Genomic DNA, 21,510 nt, shown 5'->3' with positions numbered 1-21,510 from the left:
AGAAAAGGAATCAGGGCCTGAAATAGTTTTTCCCCCATGCCCCACAACATATCATTTGCCGCTGACTCGAGGGGAACAACGATCCAGATGGTAACTCCATGCCTCAGTAGCCCTCTTGAGATCATTAAACATAAAAAATCAGGCAAATAAGGGATCGGCATACTATAATATTTCCATTAAGAGTGAAATGGCGCTCCCCTTCTTCTTTCTTACTCACTGGAAAAAACATCTCCTGATTAATGTTCGGCCATTGAGCCATGTACATTTTACAACTGGCCGCATGAATAACTTGCAGCGAGGAAGCGTGTTACTATAATGTCGTGAAAGACTCATTTACACGACATGGCGCATGCCCTCAAAGCCTTCATACGTACACACTATGTATATGGAATGTTGCAAAAAATATTGAAATCAAGCTACGAACTTGATTCCTCGGACCTCAGTCGGTGCTCGAATCATTCAGGCTTCCCAGCAGCTTCCATCATTGTCTTTGCTTGCATCAGCTTCTCAATCCGACTCACAATCTGAAAAAAGAAAATCGAAATGTGTCCAACGTCACCATTAGCTATATTAATGATAAGTTATTCACACACAAAAAGTCCTAAATTTGTGTCCAATAGTGTAGGCACACTTCTGTCTGGTATGCTTATATTGCAATACCTCAACGACCGTGTCCTCCAGGCTCAAAGAGTCGATGCTGCTGTAGCCTAGCTGAGAAGCCACATCTGAAAGGTGTTCAGTTCAAGAGAATGTCAATAGGGTTTCCCCCGACTGAAATACATCCATCCATCTATGCTAAAAGTGAAGAAATGATATTGGATCTTGTCTGCTTACTCTGTAGTGAAACAGTAACATCGGAAACTGCATACCGCTCTTTCAGATCATCATAACGCTGACGGAGCTTTGCCATTGTCTGCAGATAAATATACCCACTGTGATTCAATAGATTGGAAGCCTATCACCTTTCAGTTGGCATAATTGACATTAATTTCAGGCTAAGATTGAGATGCACATGTCAAAAAGAACATGGTCTTAGCAAAAAGATTCTCCAATTTAATGCAAACCCAAGGTACCATAGTCTCTGTATCCATCTTATGTGAAGGGTGTGTACAAGCAAGATGACATGAGCACAAGGATGCTCCATTCATATGCAGCCTGCACAATACAGATCGTGATGAACACCACATGAATTGGATGACTTAATAGTTTTCTGCAGTTTAGTACTAACATGCATGTGTGGTAAACTAACTACCTTGGGAAGCAACAAATATGCCCCCAATCACGCTGCCTATGTGAACAAATTCTAAAACTTTACATAAGCAGCTTAATAAGCAGTTTAAAATTCTAAACGAGATTGATCCGGAAAGGGAGCACGCTCGCTGATCTCCTAGCCGCCATCTGCATAATGGAATCAACAGATGAGGGAGGAAAGTGAGCCAGAGGAAATCGGCGAGAAGAAACGGACCAGGAACAGGGGGCATTTGAGATCTGAGAAGAAGAGAGCGTGAATAAAAACAAGGCGGAAAAAAATCTAATCTTCCAGCGAGGACCCGCTCGATCCGCCGCCCGCCCCTACCAAGCGAGCATGTTGGCCGCCGCCCGCACTGTCACGACCGCCAGCGCCCTTGCCAAGCCCCCATCCACCTACGGTGTCTTCCTGGGCCTCCTCGATCCCGTCTCGTCACGCCCGCACGCCACCCTCTCGGCCTCGCGTCGCCAGCGTCAAGGCTCGGCCGGAGCTCCCTCGCCGCCCCACCGGAAGCCGGCGACCGACATCCTCCTGCGCCGGCACGCCGCCCTCCTAGACCCCGCCTCCTCATCCTCCTGCGCCCGCGCGCCATCCCTCCTTGACCCCGCCTCCTCGCGTCCGCACACTGCCACCTCGGCCTCGCGTCGCCGGTGAAAAGGCCCCGCCCCGAGCTCCATCGCCTCCTCGCCCGTTAGCCCTGTGGTTGAGGACGGGAATGGATAAGCCAGGGGGGCGCTTACGTAAAAACGAAACATTTAAGGACTGCGGGTTCTATTACAAGAAACCATAGGGACCTTTCTGCAAAAACGCCACGACGGGCGACAGAAGCGCTCTGCGCTTTATTATTACTAGTACAAATGCCCGTGCGTTGCAACAACGGGCTATAAATTTAATAGAATTTGGCCCTTGTAATTTTTTTATAATTAATTAATTTCTATGATTAACAGTTTCATTTGGAATTTTGTTTTGTTAATTAATGATAGCATATGGATTAGAACATTTTTTTATCTTGGTGATATATGTGTTTGCATTTGTAATCTAGGTGAGTCTTAATTTGGTTGCAAACATATTAGACACCTACATAAAAAACAATCAATTTGTAAATACATGCATACCAAATGTTCCAGGTTGCATATCAATATCGATATTCTTAAAAAAATAATTAGCAAAACAGTTTATATATATGAAAAATCAAAACTCATCCATTTGGTTATGTAAAACTTGTATAAACAACATTGTATATTTTTTATACATTAGAAACATTTTTTTGCGTGTGACATCACAAACATTATTGAGTTTTGATGTCTAATTTTTTTAATACGCATTTTACATATTTTGTATGCATCATGAATATTTTTTTATATACATGCTTTACATTATTCAAATACACGATTAACATTTTTGAAAAGTTATATTTTTTATGTCTACTTTGTTCCATACACATTATATATTTTTGTATATGTTTTCTTATACACCGGAAACATTTTCCTATGCACATTTAAAATATTCTAAATACATGATCAATATTTTCAAAATAAAAGAAATATATATTATTTATTGTCCATACGCATTGTACACTTTTTTGTCTACAAATTTGACATTTCTTTAATCCATGATTAACATGTGTGCAAAGTTTATCGAAATAAAGGAAAAAGAGAAAAAAATAGAAAAAGTGTGAAATAGAAGAACAAAAAGGGTTGTACATTTTTTATTGTCCATACGCATTATACATTTTTTGTATATGTGGAAACTTTTTTGTCTACAAATTTGACATTTCTGTAATCCATGATTAACATGTGTGCAAAGTTTATCGAAATAAAGGCAAAAGAGAAAAAAAAATAGAAAAAATGCAAAATAGAAGAACAAAAAGGGCTTACGTGTGCAAAGTTTATCGAAATAAAGACAAAAAGGAAAAAAATTTAGAAAAAGTGCAAAATAGAAGAACAAAAAGGGTTGTAAAAAAATAGAAAAAATGCAAAATAGAAGAACAAAAAGGGCTTACGTGTGCAAAGTTTATCGAAATAAAGGCAAAAGAGGAAAAAATAGAAAAAGTGCGAAATAGAAGAACAAAAAGGGTTGTACATTTTTTTATTGTCCATACGCATTATACATTTTTTGTATATGTGGAAACTTTTTTGTCTACAAATTTGACATTTCTGTAATCCATGATTAACATGTGTGCAAAGTTTTTCCAGACGGAGGGAGTAGTTCTTTCGAAAAAAGGATAGAAAATGAATCAAATATCTCATCAACAATACATCTCTATTACACACGAACAAAACCAGAAAGCTATAACAAAAATTGAAAAAGATAAACTGAAGGAGAGTAGTACACGAGTACAACTACCAATCCAGGGTTTATTGCACAGATGTGAGCCGCTTGGCTTTGAGAATCCTGACGCTCACATGAGCAGAAGGAGGCAAGTTCTAGATGATCGCAGCAAACCGGACAAACAAACTGGAGGTGACCAATAGACGTCTTTTATTCACCAGAGAAACAGAGAAATAGATGAACACAAATACGACCAAATTGAGAGATACACGGATACAAACAGAGACCACCACCAAACCGGGAATACATACAACTTGGCTAGACAGATGAAACAACGTTTTCTTGAGAGGAAAAGTACCGGGCACATCAATCTGACAAACCTTTCCTCCTCGTGCTCCGAGATGATCCACACGAGGGTCGTGAGCCCGCCACCTTCGCTGAGCTGCTTGGCGTGTGCCTCCGTGCTGCCCCGGATGGACGCATACATGAGCAGATGCACCCACGCTTTCAGGATGAACTTTAACATGTCGTTGTCATTCATGTCCTCACGAAGTTCCTGCAAGGTCCGAATCCAGTACCCAAGTTTGCGCACACTTTTTTTCATCGCATTTCCAATCAAACGATGCTTTCCGTCAGACAGGAACAGAGCGATTTGAGTTCCTTCCCCGAGAGTACCAAGGCCCCAAAGACGATTCTCCTTTATTCCTCTGCTGATAGCAAAACTTTTGTCCTCGAGATGATCCACGTTTCCAGCATCCACGTGGCGAGCTCCTTCGCCTTCTGTTCTTTTGTTGTTGTATAACTACTGCTGGGTTTATCCTCCTCTTTAATTTTTCCTATCTCCCTCAGGGTAGCTCGGGCTTTCTCGTACAGGCTGCGAAGCTTGAGGCCAGGCAGCATGCTGGGTTGTTTGGCGAGGAGGAACATCATGTAATCCGACATCGCCTTGATTGCCTTCTCATCATTTTGGGGCGCTGCTGGGACAACATTGTGGTAACACGAGAGGAAAAGGTCTGTGGCGATGTGCCAGATGAGGATGGCCTCTTGGAGCTCAAGAGGGAAATTTGTGGACTTGAGGGAAGTGGCCTGCCTTTTGGGGTTGTTGATGAGTGTGGGTTGGCCATGCATGGAACCACTGCTTCAGTTTGTTCATGACGGCACCCTCCGCGGCAAAGCTCACTGCAACCTGCAATCCACAGACGACGTTCAGTGATCTGTTTATGTAGTTCTACCAACACAAACATGCAGTGCAGGCCAGGGCAGCAAGCAACTCACCTGATTCTTGGCCTGCCTCAGGTCTCCCATCGTCAGTGGCCTAAGGTCGATGAATGCTTCCTTGTCACCTTTAGCCTTGGTTTCTGAACTATCCTCTTTGCTTTCTGAACTGCCCTCTTTTCTATCTGATGAATCCACCTTCTCTGAATTGTTTTCTTTGTTATCTGAACTCACCTTCTTGCTCTCTGACTTGTCTGAATCCTCTGCTGCCGCGGCGGTTTTCTGTTCCACCTCTGTTTTCCTTCTTTCCTGAGGCATCAAAATAGTATATAGGTGTTTGTTCATGGTTGGCTCAGCAGCAATTCAAAGACATCAAACAGTAAATGCAAAAAAGTTAAGAAGCAAAACATTTTCTGAGTAACCTTACCATCTCTTTCAACCATTCTTTCTTCAGGAGCTCCCTAACCGGTCGGTAAGCAGCTGTAACACAAAGATTCTGGGTGCAAAAAAAAAATTAACAACTTTCAGTGATTCAGTCAGATTGACATTAACTACCCACTGAATCAGGTTAAATAAAAATGCACAAACCTTAAGATCACTGCCGCTGTAACCTTCGGTCATAGCTGCAAGCCAAAAGGGACCGGGTGGGGGCGGTGCTCACCTGCGCCACTCGCGGAGGAGGGCACCCTCCTCCCTGCCCATCTCGGAGAGCGGCGGCAGGACGGGGTCGTCGTCGCCCCCGCCCCCGAAGTCCGAGTCGGGGAAGAAGGGCGAGGGGGGGTATCCGCCGGAGACGTAGCGGACGGGGACCGCAGCGCCGTCGGAGTCCGCGGCGATCTCCTCGTCCACCACCTCCTCTTCCTCCTCCTCGGGACCGGCGTCGGCGAAGGAGGGGTACCCGGCATCCACGAAGGAGGTGTACCCTCCCGCGCTGCCGTCGGCCGCCACGGCGTCGGTGGTGTCGTCTTCAGTGTCGTCGAAGGGTGGGAGGCGGTGCGCTGGAGGTCGTCCGTGGCGCTGCCCTCGTCGGCGGTGAAGAAGGGGTCCATGGTGAGCTCGAGATGTGGTGGATCTTGGATAGGATAGATGGGGGCGCGACGGAGGAACCGTCAAGTTCTCGTGCGGATAGGATAGATCGACTTACAGAGGGACTGAGGGTTGAATACCCAAAAGTGGAGGGGCTTTTCTGCAAAAGTGCCGACGGCGGACGACAGAAGCGCTATGCACTTTATTATTACTAGCACAAATGCCCGTGCGTTGCACCGGGTAGAAAAAACATAACCGATTCATATGTCATTGTACACCAGGTTTTATATCCGGTTTTACTAAACATCTATGTTAAAGTTAAAAATGCAAATTTCCATCAGATGCAGGTAGTCATAATAGACCAGCAGGAGGTTGTCGGGGACGATGAGGGGCAGGCTGTCGATGAAGCTGTGGAAGTGCCTCACGTTCTCCTTCTCCAGGGTCACGGGGTCGATCACGTTGTCGTTGCCCGTGAGCACCCACAGGTCCCTGGACTGGACTCTCTTCAGGCTTCCGCGGCAGAAAGGGCATGACTGAGATCTTGTGTACCTGTAACCATGATGCATATTAGAAGTGCGGTTCGATGTCATTTGCAGCAAACAGATAGCACAATAGAAAATATGTTTTGACTGGACATTATTTGAATAGAGTTCAGGGCCAATATCTAACACACTACTGTATATCCAGTTCCCTATATTGCAAAATTAGCTTCGGAGAAATGCAGATATTTGATGCTCAAAAGGAATCCAGTAAACATAACCTTTTCCCCTAGTTATAAAAACTTGGCAATCACTTCAATGGTTAGAATGTTCAGCGTCAGGCCACTACAGGGCAATAGCGATATGCTAGTTACCAAAAGTATATAGAGCCCTGAACGATGATCTTCAGGGAAAAGCCGTGTGTGATGCCACTTTTGTACCACAACAAATGTAACTTGAGGAAGGTATCCGTTCTCTAAGCTAGAACAAGCCTAGGAGAAAGCAAGCAACAAGATAATGATTAAAATCGTAGTTAGCACATGAACATAGGAAGGATAAATAAATGCAATGCAGAGGTCTCCGTTATTATTCTCTGCCACAGACAAAATAAAATCAAATACGATGCATAAACAGAGAGAAATAAAGGAGGCAAAAAGAATACCCTGTATATTGCATCCATTTCATAAAGCAAGACCTGGCTAAATTGGCCTTTGCTAACACCATCTCTGCAAGGAAAGGAAATAAGCTCTCGGTACAGACAAGAAAGGAGTTGATTCAGAAATTAGAGCACAAGTGATTTCCTGGACTAACCGATAAAATATTATCCTTCCAGGTTTGCAAGACTTGTTTGCTTTATAGAAGGACAAAAGCAATTCTCTGCAACAAACACATTTATACAGAATAAATATTACATTAGGAAAAGAACAACAGTAACAGACACCGGCATATATAACCCCCTTCTGTGGATCTTTCACTTCTGTGAAAAGCTCAGCTATGATCTCTTCCCTATGACCTTGTGAAGACACCAAGCATGTGTACTTAGACACTTCAGGCCAATCCATCGACGCAACAACCTGTGAAAGCTTTAACTTTACTTTGTGGAAACTGGAACCACGGCGCAAGAACAAAAATATGACATGTCCTCACCTCGTCTATGACCGCCTTCTTGGTCGCCACCTTCACCTTGGCCGCCTTCTCCGCCTCCCATCTTGCTCGTCGGCTTCCTCGCGACCGGCTCGGACCGGCTCCTGTTGTAGTACTGCTTGGTGCCGACGGTGTCGCTGGCGACGGGGTGGCTGTAGTTGTACTCGGGAGGGAAGTCATCGGAGCGGAAGCGATAAAGGCCGAGGAAGCGCAGGCGCTCCATCACGGATGACATTTATATAAGGTACGAGGTACTCATGAAGGTCAGCCGCCTTGCTGCCGAGTACCTGGTAGCCAAAGGTGTGCTCCCTCCGGCATCGCTGCAGGGGGCGGTGGTGTTGGGTGGGGCTAGATGTCGCCTAAGCCTCTGTTGCCGACAACATGTTGATGATAAGTAAGGTAACCAATGGAGGAGCTATGGGCCATGGTTGGAAAGGCAAGCTAGAGCAAAGCACATGATTTTTTTGCACGCATGACCTATTTCTCTCCCAGGCACCCTGATTTGAAGCATGGTGGATTGTGGAGGAAAAGCTAGCCGAGAGCATGTTTGAATAAGAGCTGCAACTCTTGCACGGGTGGTGGAAAAGCTGGTCGAGAGCAAGTTTGAGTAGCAGCTGCAACTCTAGCACTCTGAATTCCCTGAGCTCCCCTCTGGCCTAAGCCATCGTTCTACTTTCGTACAATCAATTTTAATAGAAACTGATTGTTTGTGGACACTATTGTAAAAAAAAGGTAACCATTGGTTGCACCTTGCACGTCACCAAAAATTAGTCTTCAGAGTCAATAAAATCCGCATGGTTAGTCTCAAATTTAAGTTGACAGCTTGATTGCCCAACACAAAACAAAGAACCGTACTGCACTGTCGACGGCAAACATTAGCCGACCTTTTTCTTTAAAATTATGCTTTGAACAGTACTACAAAATCATTGGAGGGACAGGAAAACAGACTATGGAGTACTCATCTAATCCCTTAAGTGTTCAGATTCATAAGTAAATCGCCTTAGTTCAGTCCAGGGAAAACTTACAAGATAATTCAACATCATTTGTCTTTTTACGGACACACAATTCAGTAGATTAATTGCCTTCAGTATTTTGCGTCAAGCAATGTTAAGCAGTAATAACGTAGTAGTATAAGCATCATGCAACCAGAATCAAATGGAGAACAGATGAGAAGGAAAGAGAAACTCACCAGTCTAGTCCATGCCGTAAAACTTGACATCCATGGCGTTCAACCGCTTCGCCAGATGATCATACCTCCCACTGCCAAATCGATACACCAAACCATCAGCTACCGGCGACACGATTTACTGTAATTTTTGAGTAAGAAACAGAGAAGAAGGGGACCAAATTCTCAGCACGACGGCGGCCTCGGCCTTCTTCCCGGACATTATGAGGGACATTAGAATAAAATACCAGCATTATGAGGGACATCAAACGCATGTGCTGCACACCAGTTTGCTACAAGAAACAGGGTTATAATCCAAATGTACTTCTTGTTCATCTTCCTATTCTTCTAGCTCCTGTCTTTTTTTGGGCTTCTCAAAAATAACTTTAGGGCGACTAAGTGGCAAACGGGACCAAGACCATAATTGTAGCAGCAATAAAGGCCCTGGAATTTCTAGTCTCTCCTTCTCGGCACACATGCTCAATTGTCTATACAACAGAGCAAGAGGAGCTGCTCCCAAATTATACTCTATTGACCGTTCTAAATTCTGCATAAACTGGAGATACATATCTGGCACTCCATCTCCAGATGTATCAGTAAAGACTATAGAGCCAATTATTTCTGAAACAATTGCTCAAGCATGTGAATTAATCTCCCTATCCATTGGCTTGTCCGGCAACACATGGAAGCGTTCCCGTAGTTTACCCAAATTCAAAGAGTAGTGAATCCCTAACAACAATATTATCATCACCTTTTTGCCTTTTTTGTTTGTTTCATGTGTTGTTCATCCACAAGAATCCCAAGCAACCTCTCAACTAATTCCCACCATGGTGCATCAGCAATACCAACAAGTGGTTTACCATGGATAGGCAGCCCCCACAAACAGCTGACGTCTTGTAGCGTAATAATCATTTCTCAGGTAAGTGAAAAATATTTGTCTCGAGCCACCAACGCTCTACCAATGCTGATATCAAGTATTTGTCGACCTTAATTTTCCTCATCTTTGCAATTTGATAAAAACCAAGGTTCTCTAAAGCTGGGCTACATAGAGGATCAAATGGGATCCCAACACAATGACACCGTGCTTTAAGCAAATGTTAGGCTACATAAATATATACAGAAATCAGTTTAAGCCAACAACTAAGTGTAACAGATCACATGCTAAATCAATTAATACTCACATTTTCCCAAGCATTGGATATTTTATGTTGGTTGTGAGGCATCCATAATAAATCACTGAAACACCCACTTGTATTCATTTGAGTACCCTGTTACAAGATATAAGGAAAAAGTAAGCCAAGTACCAGATTACACACTTACACACATTAAAATTCAGGAATAGACATTATTTTGTTCAATACAAATCTATTTATCAGAAGAAGAGACAAATACCATGCAATAAACAGAAGATATTTGCTAGCATCTATTGTACTGTGCTATTCAATTGGAGATAAGGAAGAACATACAGTTTCAGAGAAAAATTACAGAGCCTACCATGGTGTGTTGTGGCGGGTGAGGATTGACACTGCGAACAATGATGGGACGAAGAACGGAACAAATGTGGTGACCGTGGTGGAGAGACAAGAGAAGGGCTGTCAACTCTGTCGGCCTCATCGCGATGGCGAAACCTAGTTTGACCGTGAGCAGGCGAACAAGGGGATGAGGCAGAGGTGGAAGGCTACCACGAGGTGCGGCGCGAGGGGATGACGCAGAGGCGGCCTTGAGCATGCAGGAAGGTCGCGGCCGCCACCTCGTCCTCGCCTCAAGAGAGCATGCCGGCCGGCCCCATCCTCCCGTGGAACCGGCACCGCCGTCAAGTTCGCCAGCTGCTGACGCCCCCGTCCTCCCCTACGATCGGCGTCGTCGTCCCTCACCTCACCCCATGTGGGCCGCAGCGAACGGCCGCCGCGATGCGCCGGCACCCCCGTCCTCCCCTAGAACCGGCACCGCCGTCCTTCGCCTCGCTCACACCCGCTGTAGCCAACGGCCGACACGGCCGAACGGCCGCCACGATGCACTGGCGCCCCCGTCCTCCCCTGGTACCGACGCCGCCGTCCTTCGTCTCGCTCACGTCCGTCGCAGCCAACGCCCGCCGCGACGCCATGGCTCGTCCGCCGGCGGTGCGTACGCCCGGTGGTGGAGAACACGCACGGATAAGGGACCGGTGGAGGACATGTTTTTTTTGGAAAAATGATTGCATGCTCCCGGCCATCCCTCTGCTCTGCCCCTCCTCCGTTAGGTCCAGGAGCGCTGGCGAGGCTGGCGAGGTCAACGGGGTGAGGCGACACTGGCGATATGGATCCTCGATCCAGATCGTGTCGCCGAGGCGGCGACGCGATGCAGGGTCCAGCGCGGGACGACGACTGCTCTTGTGGCCGGATCTGGCGAAGAAGGACGATGAGCGGCGGAGCTCCATGGCCATGGCGGTCCTGCGGAACAGGGGAAGAGAGAGACCTCAGATGAGAGAGAGGGAACGGGAGAAAGGAGAAGGAAGGCGCGGCACGGGCTGCCATGGTCGGGATCCGGGCGGAGGAGCTGTCGGTGCTCCGGCGGCGGCAGAGCTCCGGTGAACGCCCACCGGAGGAGGTATTGGGTGTGCGGCTTCGGGAGGAAGGAGAAGGAGCTCAGGGCTGGCTCGTGGCAGCGGCGGAGGGCTTTTTTACAAAAAAACAAAACGTTTTCTTCTGCTTACTATAGGATTGCGGGTTGATTTCGATAATCCTCAGGGGCTTTTTTGCAAAAAGGCCATGACGGACGACAGAAGCGCTGCGCGCTTTATTATTAGGGGAGAAGGGGAGATTAGGGGAGATTGTGTGACCTAATGGTTGCAGACAACCAAACACACGCGCTATGTATAGGCTCCCCTTTAAATAGTGGACCTCCTATTTAGCGCACATAGCCCTGGGCGACGCGCAATTGGACAACCCCCGCTCCCACTGGATATGCTTTTTGGCTGACTTGTGTGTAAAAATGCTACACACACTGACTAATTACAGGGTTGCAATGGATACTTCCAACTAACTAAACTTGTTTCCCCCTGATTTTCAGGTGGGTGAAGCCTTTTCTCCCCTCTTTTAGGGGAAAGTTTACTTTGTTAATCAAATGATAGATACATCGTCTCCTAATGGAACTGCAATAAAATCAGGCGGAGCATCAATTCATCTAGATGGACTATTAGCACGACCCCATCTATACAGGTCATGAGCTACAAAATTTTACTTCCTAATACAACACTTAACAGTAAACTTCCCGAAATCTTCTAGAGAACTACGACATTCATCAAAGATTAGCGCTGCTACCATGGAATATCCTTCATTCTGCCCAATTGCATTCACCACAGTAATACTGTGTGATCTCACCACCAAGTTGTGGCCTTTTCTCCCCCTTAATTCAATCACGGTTTGACAACTCAAACTCAGCCCGTAATAAGCATGTGATTTTTTGTCGATGTAGCGTCTCTCGACTCATGTGTGGAGCGGCTGTGCCCTGTTTTTTCTATATTTTTTATTTTCTGTTTATTTTTTATAAAATGTTGAGGACTTAAGAAAACAAAAATTCAACTTTGTTTACTTTTTTTAAATTTCAAAAACATTTTGGAAAACTAATGTTTTTATCAATTTTAAAAATGTGATTTTGAATAAAAACAATCTGGATTTCATAAAATGTTCATAAATTAATAAAAATATTCGAGTCTTTGAAAACGTGTCAAATTTTAAAACATGTTCATGGATTTGAAAAATGTCCCAAATTTGGAAAACATTCTTTGATTCGTATAATGTTCTCTAGTTTAAAAAAAATTCTTCAATAACAAATATTGTTCCGAAATATTAAGCAATGTTAGTTAACTTAAAAAATATTTGCTAATTTAAAATAAATGTTAATTGATTCGATAAATATTCCCCAATTCAAACAAATGTTTAGGAATTTTAAAAAAACTTAATGAATTCAAAAAAAAATAGAAATTCAAAATTATTCATGAATCTTGAGAATGTTCATGAATTTATAAAATTCCACGATTTTGAAATGTACACCAAAATATTCGTGAGGTTGAAACACTTCACAAATTTTATCAGCATGTTCAAGAAATTAAAACAAATATTGCATACTTGTGACAGTAAATCCATCACTTAATCGCAATGCTCCATTATCTTTCTTGTGCATGGTAGAATATGAAGAACCATGTGTACCATGGCTTTCGAGTATGCCCTATGAAGAGTGTACCTATAGTATAATTACATAAACCATTTGAAAAATATTAAAATGTGCATGGGCGCACCTCCTCACCTATTTCGTTTAAATATTCCATCTCAAGTTTGTCATCAACTTCAAAAGTCAAGATCACTTCAAAAATTCCATGCACTCTTGCAGTGGAAACATGAGCGTTCAACTATAAATTTTTGAAGAACATCCAGTATTGTGTTGTTGAATCCATCCTCCTCTAGTAACTATAAATTTGTAGTTGCCATGTCATTGTTTACCTTGAGTTTAAGTAGATACATAATATGATAGTGTCAGTTCTTACTGGTATATTAAAAAAAGAAAATGACACCAAAGACAATATAGTTCAGAGCATCCCCATTGGTGACATCTTCAGCTACTTTATGACATGAAGTGCAAATATAGTTATGGTGGTCCTTTCTTGTGGTACAAAAGCAAGGTTTGCATGTTGTCGGTGTCAAAACCAACAAATCTTGGCAGGGGGTCTGAACTGTGGATTTTTGATCGATGGGTATCAGGAGACAAAGGAGATGGTGTTTTACCCAGGTTCGGGCCCTCTTGATGGAGGTAAAACCCTACGTCATGTTCTTGTTTATATTGATGGTGGATTATCAAGTATAGAGTTGATCTACCTTGAGATCGTATGTTGTGGTCTAAACCCTAGGAATAATGATCTTAACTTCATCATGTATGATCATATATTGACTAGCCTAGAATCGGCTTATATAATACACCAGAGGCCTAGGATAACAAGAGTCCTAGCCGACTACGTTGGTGGAGAGGAGTCCTTGTCTTGATCACCAAGTCTTGTAGAATCTTCCTTGTATGTGTCATCGGCTACCTGAAGTGGTCCGTGAGTCCGACCCATAGAGATAGGTCGGCGTCCCGACGACCCCTTAGTCTCGGAACCCCTCACAAGCCATGTAACACCAACCTTTATCTGTTACCAGGGCCGACCCATAGGCCGGGCAAAAACGGCGATCGCCCCGGGCCTTGAGAGGAAGGGGTCCTAGATATTAAATTATACTGCTACTAATTATATTGTTATAATGTAAAATATTTTTAATACATAAATTTGTCTTAGTTTGGTGACGTGCAAGTTTGTATACCACATGGAAACAAACCAATCCTTCATAAAAAAAGTTGCACATAATTATAGAATATACCACGTGGAATCAAACCAATCTGTGTAGAATGTTGAATTTAATTAGCTGCTAGTTTCTCTTTCATGGACGTCGTGCATGTCATAATAATTAGTTTTCTATTTAAACTACCGTGCAACTTTTCATTTGAGAAATTGGCATGAGAACTCGCATGCACCAAGTCAAACCAAGTGCATTCTAGACGAGTATGTCAAATAACCATATAGTATGCACACAAAAACACACAAAAACAGAATAAGCAAAATTTCATAATTTTTGTGTACTATAACGATAATGGTAGTCTAAATACAAGTACAAAGCATGCACATGTCATCCAATTATCAGTGAACCTATCTTTCAAAAGCATTTCTCGTATGCTTGAAGTTCCTATATATTTGTTTACCTAGTAATACACTTTAAATTATTATTTCGATATGTTTTAGTGTATGTTTTGGAAATATCTAACATATATGGTATGTGATGATACTAAAATATATATGAACAAATTAACATGCATGCAAATATATAATTTATGCAGTGTTCATAAGATTTTTTCTTATTAATACAATTTAAATTTAGTATAAGCAAAGTTTAATTGACATATATAACAATTCATACTATTACTAATATTTAGCAACATTGTCATGTTGTTAATTATGATAAAGAAACAACATAAAATTGTACCAATCAGAACTATATTATGTTAATCTTGCTTACAAAACTATAATAGTGTACAATTTTTAATAAGTACAAAAATTATATAATTTTTTTATTTGCTTAACCCCGGGTCTAAACAATGTTTGGACTAGCTCTGTTTACAAAATTCTTAATTTAAATAAAGAGAAAAAAATGATAATAGGTAATATACAATAGTGAAGATACAGTATGAAGATCAATCATAGAGGCAAACCTTTCTTTTAAGATCATCATATCATAGTTTTATAGTTTCTCTAGGACGGCATTGGCTCTTCAATAGGTGTTTTTATCGACTCCCATCATTCTTGGGGTGACACCCATTTTATAATGACTATGATATGTTTGCAACATAAACAGATAAAGTTGTAACTTTAAAACAAACATATATACCATCCCTCTCAACAATTGGGCCGGACTCTAGAATTTTGCTATCCATGAAGACTTTGGATGCACTTATAGCAATCTAAATCACTCATCCTAGTAAAATGACTTCAATCTCACGGATGTTTGAAGTTTGTGCCATGCTCGTCCCTTTATTTTTTGTACTTTCTCTATTGGTTACATTGTAGTAAGTAATCCAATGGCATATGCACGTAATCATGTTTATAAATCTAATTCATTGATATATGTTCTTAAATATGGATTATGTTCCTACCTGATCACTATTTATCAGTATTCACCCTACTCTCCAAGGTGTCACTATCACAAAACTCAAAGTGGTAGTCTAAAAACTTGGATATTTCTTCATCAACTTCCTTCACTTTTCTATCAAAAATAAAACTGATTTTGAGATTGTTCTTGAATGGTTGAAATTTTTAGTACTCCCAAACTTTGAAAGACTTAGTCATGTAGACGGAGTCCTTTTTAAATTCTTTCTTTAAACTTATTGACCAATTTGTTCCCAATACAAGCATGTATCATATTGCTCTGCATAGAGATGAAATATTAACAAACTTCTGGAAAAAAACGTTATATATGTAATAATCACACCTCTTATCTAATATAATCATATCAGTGCTAATGAGTGCATTAGTCGATAAGTTCATTGTGTCCCAAAGTCTTCTAACTGTGACTTCGATTATGAAAACTATTTGATGCACCATATATGTTTCTCTATATCGCATGAAGCTATGCCATTTGTTTATGCTAAGTTGTAATATAGTTCTAGCAGTCGAGAATATTCTAAGTTAATGTGAATACATTCGTTCCAACATCCATCTCTTAAGCCTTTTATAGATGAGTAAAATCCTGAACATGCCACCATTAAGACAGAAATGCACATAGAAAACAACATTCCTAATTTCACATAGTTTCTTTTCCAAATTTCAACATAATGAATTTTCTGAGCTAACATGTCAAATCTTTTTAGATGAGCCATGTATGGAGTATAACTTAAGTATTTTTTGTCCATTGATAGGTATGATCTATAATTTTGTGTGAATGGTACTTACTCAGGGTAGGTTGAGCACTCGATGAAGCAGATTACAATCCAGGATAGTCAACAAGAGATTGGTGGTCTAGTAACCGTTGTAGGAAGACAATTTTGAAGTTTCACTTGTTGCCACTAGAGGATGATTATCAGTGTCGAAACCGGCTGATCTCGAGTACATGGTCCAAACTGTGGATCTAGGGTTGATGGGTAATGAGAGATGAAGGAGATGGTGTTTTACCTAGGTTCATGCCTTCTTGATGGAGGTAAAACCATACGTCCTGCTCTTGTTGGAACTGATGGAGTAGTACAGAGTACAGAGTTGGTCTACTTCGAGATAGGCTGTCGTGGTCTAAACCCTAATCATAATGAACTTAATGTGTCCTACGAACTATGGCCCCCTGGTTTATACACATACTAGGGGCACTAGGGTTACACAAAGTCGATTACAATAGGGAAGGAATATGCCGATCACTACATCGCCTCATTGTACACCAAGTCTTCGAAAGAGTCAATCTTGATTCCGATACTTCTAATGACGATCGAACAGGACTGGGAATCTGGCCCATGAGAATAGACAGACGGCCCTAGGACCCCTTAGTCCCGGACTCCCTGAGTAGCCCTTGAACTGGCCTCCAATGCCGAAATCTTCTTCCTTTAATTACCTCACAGGACCTCCGGCTTTGCGGCGAGTTCTTCTCTTCCTTTAGTTGATGATAATTCGGATGTCGATGACCTTCCCTCCTTCAAATACATAAACATATATATATATATATATATATATATATATATATATATATATATATATATATATTTCAATTTTTAGGCCGACCGTTCGACTATTAATAGTGTCTTCCTTTATCCAAAAGGTCATGGTTGGCCAAGGCCTATAATTTTTTTTGAAAGAGAGGTTTGAGACAATTTTTACTGACACGTTCCATCACGGAGATCATGCTCCTCTTTTCCACGGATATGGTTTATGGTTTAGGTTATCCCACGCACTCATAATCACATATTTTTATCCGGAAATGGCAGAGTTTATGATGTAGTGGTGGGGCTTTTGGTATTTTGGCGAGCCATAAATGGTAAAACCGTCACCGCAGCCCCTTCACGCACCTCAGATCTCGCAACACCGTCGCCATTCCCTGCCTCCAAAGGTCCAGCGCTCAAGCTTGCCTTCTCCTTCCATCCTTTCGAATCCTTCCATCAATCTTACGATGGCGAGCTCCGGCTCCAAGGGCAAGTGGGAGGCCTCCCCTGTTAACGAGAAGGACATCCTGGAGCTGAAGAGCTCTGGCTACCTTCCGGAGAATATAGTCCATCGTGCTGTGGAGAAAGGTCAGGTTATCCCCACACCCAAAGATGGGGAGAGAGAGAGTGGTTTTTATCCCTCATTTCATTCGGGGGTTAAGCTTCCTCCTCCACCCATTTGTTCGATGAGTCATGTTCTACTATGTGCTTGACTTCCATGATCTCCCCCCGAATTCCATCATCCACCTCTCAACCTTCATCACAGTATGTGAGGCATTCTTGCAGGTCCAACCCCACATCGGCCTGTGGCTGAAGGTTCTCAATGTCAAGCTGAAGTTGGTCAATGGCGAAAAGGCTGACTGCGGAGGGTTGATGATTAGCAAGCTTAATCGGGACAAATGGTCAAAGGGCACATTCATAGATACTGTCAAGGCGTGGCAGAAAGAGTGGTTCTACATCACCGAGCCGCACAACGCAGGTGAGACAGCTCCTCCCGCATTTAGATCTGGCCCTCCCACCCATCTTGTGTCCTACACGGAGAATGCCCTAGATTGGGGAGAGGGTGTGGAGGTGAAGGAACTCACGAAGAAGATCTCCAACCTACTAGAGAAGAAGATCGAGCTCACAAATGTAATCGAGGTGATGCCGCATCGTCGCCTTCTCCCATGCCAGCGTCGGCCGCCACAATGTGGAACTTTGTTTCGGAGGATATGGATAGTGCGGCAGGCCCTGTGCAGTTTTTTTTCCGCACTAGTCGCGAGCAGCTATAAAAGGCGTTTTTTAAGCCGCGAAAGGCTTGGCCCGCTGAAGAGGAAGACGTAGGCCTTTCCCTCATGAACCCTTCTCGACCGGTAAGGTTTTTATCATATTTTTAGTTTTCATCCCTTCCTTTTGACAAGGTGCTCACTTCTTCTTTCTCCCATGCTCGCAGATGTGTCTGAAAAAGTCTGAGTGAATTAAATGTATGCCACCTTTGCCCGAAGACGACATGACACCTCTGCTGGTAGCCATGTTAGTCAATAAGTCGTACATGGCTCAGAGGGAGAAGGAGGAGCAGAAGAAGAAAAAAAAGATCCGGGAGGGTCTTCGGTCAAAGGGTCCCCCGTACAATAGGTCCGAAGAGACGCTCGCTCCCTCCAACCTGGATGGAGAAGAAGAAGATGTGAAGGAGGAGGTGAGCGACTCCTCCTCCGAGGGGATCCGGACTCCTAGAATATCAACGCCCACAAACTCCTTTGTGTTCTACTCGAGATGTCATATACGTATAGACCTAGCTCATGATGCCACTTTTGGGGAACGTCGCATGGGAAACAAAAAGTTTCCTACACTCACCAAGATCAATCTAGGAGATGCACATCTACGAGAGGAGATATTGTATCTACATACCCTTATAGATCGCGAAGCGGAAGCGTATATAATGCGGTTGATGTAGTCGAATGTCTTTGCGATCCAAAACTCAATCCGTCGCATCCCGTTCTAGTGCCGAACGGACGACACCGCCGCGTTCACCACTGTACAACTCGATGACGTTCTCCGCCTCCCTGATCTAGCAAGCGAGGACGGAGAGGTTGATGATTTCTTTGGCAGCGTGACAACGTGACGGTGGTGGTGGTGTTGCTGTCCCGGTAGGGCTACGCCTAGCGCTACCGAAACCGCGAACGGAGGAGAAACCGATCTAGGAAGAGAGGGGGGCGCCAATGGCTTCGTGTGTCCTCTTGGGGCGCTCCCTCCGCTCTATATATAGGTGTAGGGGCATGGGGAACAGCCCCTCCAAGCCCTAGGGCGCACCCAAAGGGGGAGGAGGTGGAATCCTAGTCCCCTTCCTTCCCTTCCATACAAAGGTGGACTTTCCACCTTTCCCAACTGCATGGGCCTTGAGGGACTTGTGCGCTTGGCCCAATAAGGACACAATGTCTCCCCTTAGCCCATGCAAACCATTGGCATGTGGTTGAACCCTTGGTGGAATTCCGGACTCCTCTGGAAGTTTCCGAAACCTTCTAGAAGATTCCCGGTACAATACGAGAAAAACCGGAAACTTTTCTCGTAGCCAAAATATAACTTCCCATATATAAATATTTAGCTCCGAACCATTATGGAGCTCCTCGTGATGCCCGGAATCTCAGCCGGGACTCCGAACAACATTCGGTCACCAACATACATAACTCAACTATACCGAAATGTCATCGAACCTTAAGTGTGCAGACCCTGCAGGTTCGAGAACTATGCACACAGGACCTGAGACACTCTCCGGCCAATAACCAATAGCAGGACCTGGATGCCCATATTGGCTCCTACATATTCTTTATTGGTCGAACCACGATGTCAAGGATTCAATCAATTATGTATACTGTTCCCTTTGTCCATTGGTATGTTACTTGCCCGAGATTCGATCATCGGTATCACCATACCTAGTTCAGTCTTGTTACCAGAAAGTCTCTTTACTCATTCCGCAATACAAGATCCCGTGACTAACTCCTTAGTCACATTGCTTGTAAGCTCATTGTGATGTTGCATTACTGAGTGGACCCTAGAGATACCTCACCGTCATACGGAGTGACAAATCCCAGTCTCGATTTATGCCAACCCAACAGACACCTTCGGAGATACCTATAGAGCACATTTATAGTCACCCAGTTACGTTGTGACGTTTGATACACACAAGGCACTCCTCCGGTGCCCGGGCGTTGCATGATCTCATGGTCATAGAAATAGATACTTGACATGCGAAAAACAGTAGCATTAAACTGGCACGATCACATGCTACGTTCATAGTTTGGGTCTTGTCCTTCACATCATTGTACTAATGATGTGATCCCATTATCAAATGACAACTCATGTCTATGGCCAAGAAACCTTGACCCTCTTTGATCAATGAGCTAGTCCTTAGAGGCTCACTACAGACAGTGTGTTGTCTATGTACCCACACATGTATTTGAGTTCACAATCAATACAATTACAACATGGATAATAAACAATTATCATGAAAAAGGAAATATAATAATAACTTATTTATTATTGCCTCTAGGGCATATTTCCAACACAGTCTGCATCGAGGGAGCTCGGGTGGCCTTTGCGAGGATGGTGATTCACTGGCCAAAGGTAGAGCCTTTGAAGATAGCCACCGCGACTCCACCACGCGGAAAGGAGTACAGACGCCCCGAGCTATATTTCTTCACTGCCATGGAAGGTGCTCTAGCTGTGGAAGCACAATGACTTAGTCTTTGAGTAAAAAATCCTATCTTGTCAGAGTGGTTGTATGATACAATGCCCGTTAAATTTTGCATGGCAGGCCATGTATTTTTTATTGCAACTCTTTTTTGGTTGCTTTGATATTGAAAGTTTCGAGTCGTCGGCTTCATCCCCCAGCCATATACTAGCGGGGGTGTATTCGGCTTGTGTATTGTTACGTGTAAGTGCCCCGGTGCCCCTTAGTGATTTTGGTGGTTTGAAGACTTATAGGTTAAGAGAGTGATATGTTTGTAAGTGTACACAGGATCTATAAGTCGCTCAGGAGTTTGTGTTATTCGATGAATATCGATCCCTAAAAATGTATGTCTTCGGGTGAAGACTTTGGTCCTTCCTTGAAGACTTTGATCGTGAAGAAATTGATATTCCTCATGAAGATATTGAAGATGAGGAATTCAATGTGTCCCGAAGGAAATACACTGAAGACTTTGAAGCTTGAAGATTTACTCTTTCTGTTTTATTTTGTTTATACTTGAGTCATAGGAACACCGTACTATTAAAGGGGGCCGAGGAAAAATTATGGAATGCATTACCTCATGATGCTCAACCCAAACCTACAATACCAAATCCTGAAAGTGAGGAACCTGAGATACATGAGGACTTTCATAGTTGAAAGTTCCGACCGTTGGAGCGCCACGCGCCACCTGTCCCAGATCTTATCCACCCAACGGTCAAACTATTAAAGGGCATTTATGTCAGATCATGTCGGGATGCTCCGAGGATATAAATACGCGCCCCCATAACCACTAGCTGGTGGGCTGCTCCGAGAGAAACTGACACTTGTCATTTAGAGCAACCCAAATTCCTCAGAGTCTTTGAGCGAAAATCATCAAGTGAGGAAATACCCTATACACCCAAACCCAAACCAAAACCCAAGTGATTGAGCATCACTTAAGAAGTTATTCTTGTGTGTAACCGATGCTTGTTACCTTTGAGGACTGTGCATCCTCCATACGGCTAGGCGTCATGGTCTAGAGCAT

The 21,510-nt window shown here is 43.3% G+C and overlaps 1 protein-coding gene across 2 annotated transcripts; it reads right to left on the bottom strand.

The window, feature by feature from the left end:
• Window positions 1-209: 209 nt before the first annotated feature.
• On the bottom strand, window positions 210-1,943 carry LOC123409643. Of its 2 annotated transcripts, XM_045102500.1 has the most exons (5): window positions 1,577-1,943; window positions 1,074-1,155; window positions 835-913; window positions 661-725; window positions 210-524 (listed from the first exon to the last, which is right to left on the bottom strand). In XM_045102500.1, exons 1-5 carry the CDS (start codon window positions 1,585-1,587, stop codon window positions 456-458), a joined length of 306 nt encoding a protein of 101 aa, XP_044958435.1. In that variant the 5' UTR covers window positions 1,588-1,943; the 3' UTR covers window positions 210-455. The 2 variants fall into 2 exon arrangements, with proteins under 2 accessions (XP_044958435.1, XP_044958434.1); XM_045102499.1 differs by having other exon boundaries at window positions 1,074-1,936.
• Between the last annotated feature and the right edge of the window lie 19,567 nt (window positions 1,944-21,510).

The sequence above is a fragment of the Hordeum vulgare genome, chromosome 7H (assembly GCF_904849725.1).
Source record: "Hordeum vulgare subsp. vulgare chromosome 7H, MorexV3_pseudomolecules_assembly, whole genome shotgun sequence".
NCBI lineage: Eukaryota > Viridiplantae > Streptophyta > Magnoliopsida > Poales > Poaceae > Hordeum > Hordeum vulgare.
This window is presented reverse-complemented; position numbering and strand designations above follow the sequence as displayed.